At 34.2% G+C, this 3,243-nt stretch overlaps 1 protein-coding gene across 1 annotated transcript in view; it reads left to right on the plus strand.

Moving 5' to 3' along the window:
- LOC111460154 (protein SIEVE ELEMENT OCCLUSION B-like) overlaps positions 1–2,863 on the plus strand; it is a 4,021-nt gene extending 1,158 nt beyond the window's left edge. Inside the window, exons 3-7 of the mRNA XM_023103280.1 lie at positions 132–580; positions 896–993; positions 1,089–1,222; positions 1,544–2,014; positions 2,085–2,863. Coding sequence (XP_022959048.1) covers positions 132–580; positions 896–993; positions 1,089–1,222; positions 1,544–2,014; positions 2,085–2,669 — 1,737 coding nt within the window. The 3' untranslated portion in view covers positions 2,670–2,863. The remainder of the gene's footprint in view (positions 1–131; positions 581–895; positions 994–1,088; positions 1,223–1,543; positions 2,015–2,084) is intronic.
- Positions 2,864–3,243: the final 380 nt, after the last annotated feature.

The following is a 3,243-nucleotide window of genomic DNA, read 5'->3' on the forward strand; positions in this document are numbered from 1 at the left end:
GTTTTTTTTTTTTTTTTTTTTTATTTATACTTTCACTAGACTTTCATTAACATATAATTTTTTGTTTAGTTAACGTTTAACCTTTTATTTTTAGCCCAAAAAACATTTGTTTTGGTCTGTTATGTTCTCAGTTGTCATGCAAAGCTCCCGGGATAGAAAAAGCACACGAGACGACACTAGAAATCTTCGAAATATTGGCTAATTATCCATGGGAAGCCAAGGCAGCTCTCACATTGATAGCCTTTGCAGCCGATTATGGAGACTTATGGCATCTCCATCATTACTCCCATGCTGATCCATTGGCTAAATCATTGGCCATTATCAAGCGAGTAGCTACCTTGAAGAAGCACTTAGACTCACTTCGATACCGACAAGTGCTTCTCAATCCCAAGAGCCTTATTCAAAGCTGTTTGCAAGCAATCAAATATATGGATGAGATACGAGAATTCTCCAAATATGATGTCAAGGAACTTTCTGAGTTACCCGCTGCTCTTCGTCAGATCCCATTGGTTACTTATTGGGTTATACACACTATTGTCGCTTCTAGAATTGAGCTCTCCAGCTATCTGAGCGAAACCGAGTAAGTAATCATTTATTTTAACTTAAACTTGCTTCAAACGGGACGAAAAATCCACGTTTAAGTTGGAAATAAGGGAGGGAGTGGAAAGAGATTTCTCCACAACAGGGATAGGAGATAGGGATTATATTCCCTGTTCTCGACCCCGACCCTGTCCAATTCCAATCCCACCTCGCCTCATGAAAACAAATGAGGAAATTCGTGAGGATGAGAATTAAAACAAGAGGCAAGATGGATTTCTCTGTCTCACTCCGTGACATCTCTTCAAATAGTTGTGATCAATCGTTTCTTAATTCATTAATTTTTTTTTTTTTTTAGGAATCAGCCACAGAGATATTTGAATGATTTGTCTGAAAAAATGGCTAGGGTACTCGACGTACTCGAAAAGCATCTCGAAATATTACGAGAACAACATGGTTGAATTCTTTTATCTTATTATTATTTTGATTGTTCATATTGTATTGGAAGTGAGCTAAAATAATAACATTATATTGCGCTGTGTTTGATGCAGAGGAGGTTGATCTCTACCGGTGGCTGGTTGACCATATTGAGCATTATCGTACCGACATTACATTGGTTGTTCCAAAGCTTCTTAGCGGCAAAACAGAAACCAAGCCACTTATTGATGGCTCTACCCTAAGAGAGGTCCTTTCTACATCATAACATATTGCATTTGTTCTAGGCCAAATAGAAATAGGCATTGTCATAATAATATGATAGTAAATTATTAAGAATGAGAAATAGAATTGGAAAGATGTGTATTCTAATGTTTAAATAGGATACATGCTAGAAACTAATGGTACAAATGAAGAAAATATAAAATAATTAAATATTGAGAATAAAATAAAATATATTGTAAATCAAATCATAAAGAAAAGAATATTAAGATATAATATCGTTCGAAGATATATTCCATAAATATATTCTCCAAATATTATATCTGAACATAAATATATGTTTTTACAGGTTGGTGTTTATGAAAGTTTGTCGGGAAAGAACGTGATATTGGTCATTTCTGGGTTGGATATCTCCGAAGATGATATCAAAGCTATTCATAATGTTTACGATGAATTGAAAAGTAGAGGCACTAATTATGAGATAGTTTGGATTCCAATTATCCTGGAGTCTAATCATGAAGATGATCACAAGAAATATGAGTATCTGCGTTCTAGAATGAAGTGGTACTCAATCCAGTTTACTACAAAAATATCGGGCATGAGATACCTTGAGGAGAAGTGGCAACTTAGAGAAGATCCATTAGTTGTGGTACTCAGCCCACAGTCCGAAGTGGTGTTCATGAATGCAATTCACCTAATTCGAGTTTGGGGAACTGAAGCAATCGATTTTAAGGAAGATAGAGCCAAGTTTTTATTGAGAAAAAATTGGCCCGATTCAACTCTTGTCAAGTTCACTCACCAACCAAGATTGCAAAGTTGGGTATGTATAAATTTCATTTATTTGTTTCTATTTTCTATCTTTTGTATTGATATATACTCTTTCCAAATAGATCAAGCAAGAGAAAAGCATCTTATTCTATGGTGGCAAAGAACCAATGTGGATCCAACAATTTGAAGAGAGGGTAGAAATTTTGAAGAGTGATCCGTTGATAAGGGACGGTGGTTCGTTTGAGATCGTACGCATAGGAAAGAATGCAAAAGGAGAGGATGATCCTGCACTCATGGCTCGTTTTTGGAAAATACAATGGGGCTATTTTATAGTCAAAAGTCAGTTGATTGGTTCAAGTGCGAGCGAGACAACCGAAGACATTCTCAGGTTGATTTCTTACCAAAATGAAGATGGTTGGGTTGTTCTTTCTGTAGGGTCTGCGCCTGTGTTAGTTGGCCGTGGGATATTGATTTTGAAGTTGCTTGAGGAATTCCCAAAATGGAAGCAGAGTTTGCGCCTAAAGGCTTTCCCAGATGCTTTTAGAGATTACTTTAATGAGCTGGCTCTCAAGAGTCACCAATGTGATCGAGTAATTCTTCCAGGGTTTAGTGGATATATTCCTATGATTGTTAATTGTCCTGAGTGTCCTCGTTTCATGGAGACTGGTATTAGCTTCAAGTGCTGCCACGGAGGTGCTCATATGTGAAGATGATCGACTCGACCTGATGCTAGAAGTCATATCCATACCTTTTCTTATAATACACCATTACTACTATTACTATGAATGATACCATTTGGTCCTTCATATGGATCTATACAACTTTATATTAAAATCGAGTCCATTAGGTCTCGTTGTTGTCCTGAATCAGCTTTTGTATGAATTATATTATTTAAGATAAATAATCATCTGGTCTTTATTTAAATTCGACTTGAAATACATCGTTTTGTTGTCTATACTTTAAATTCTTAAAGACAAAACAAAAATTATTATAATTATCTATCATATTTTCTTTTTTTCATTTTGTATCTATTTTTTTTTTTTTAAAGAAATGATAATGTAATAAAAGCATTAAAGCCAACGAGCATAGCTTGACAATTGACATATAGCTTTTTTAAAAACAAAAATTCAAAAATTCAGAACTCACATTTTATTACAATAAATAATTGAAAAAACACATATATAAAAGAATAAAATCTCTCTTTGAAAGAAAAAATATATAAAAATATAACAAAAATATAGACACACTACAACATTATTTTTTTTTTTTTTTTTTTTTTTA

Source organism: Cucurbita moschata, unplaced genomic scaffold, assembly GCF_002738365.1.
Source record: "Cucurbita moschata cultivar Rifu unplaced genomic scaffold, Cmos_1.0 Cmo_Scf00023, whole genome shotgun sequence".
NCBI lineage: Eukaryota > Viridiplantae > Streptophyta > Magnoliopsida > Cucurbitales > Cucurbitaceae > Cucurbita > Cucurbita moschata.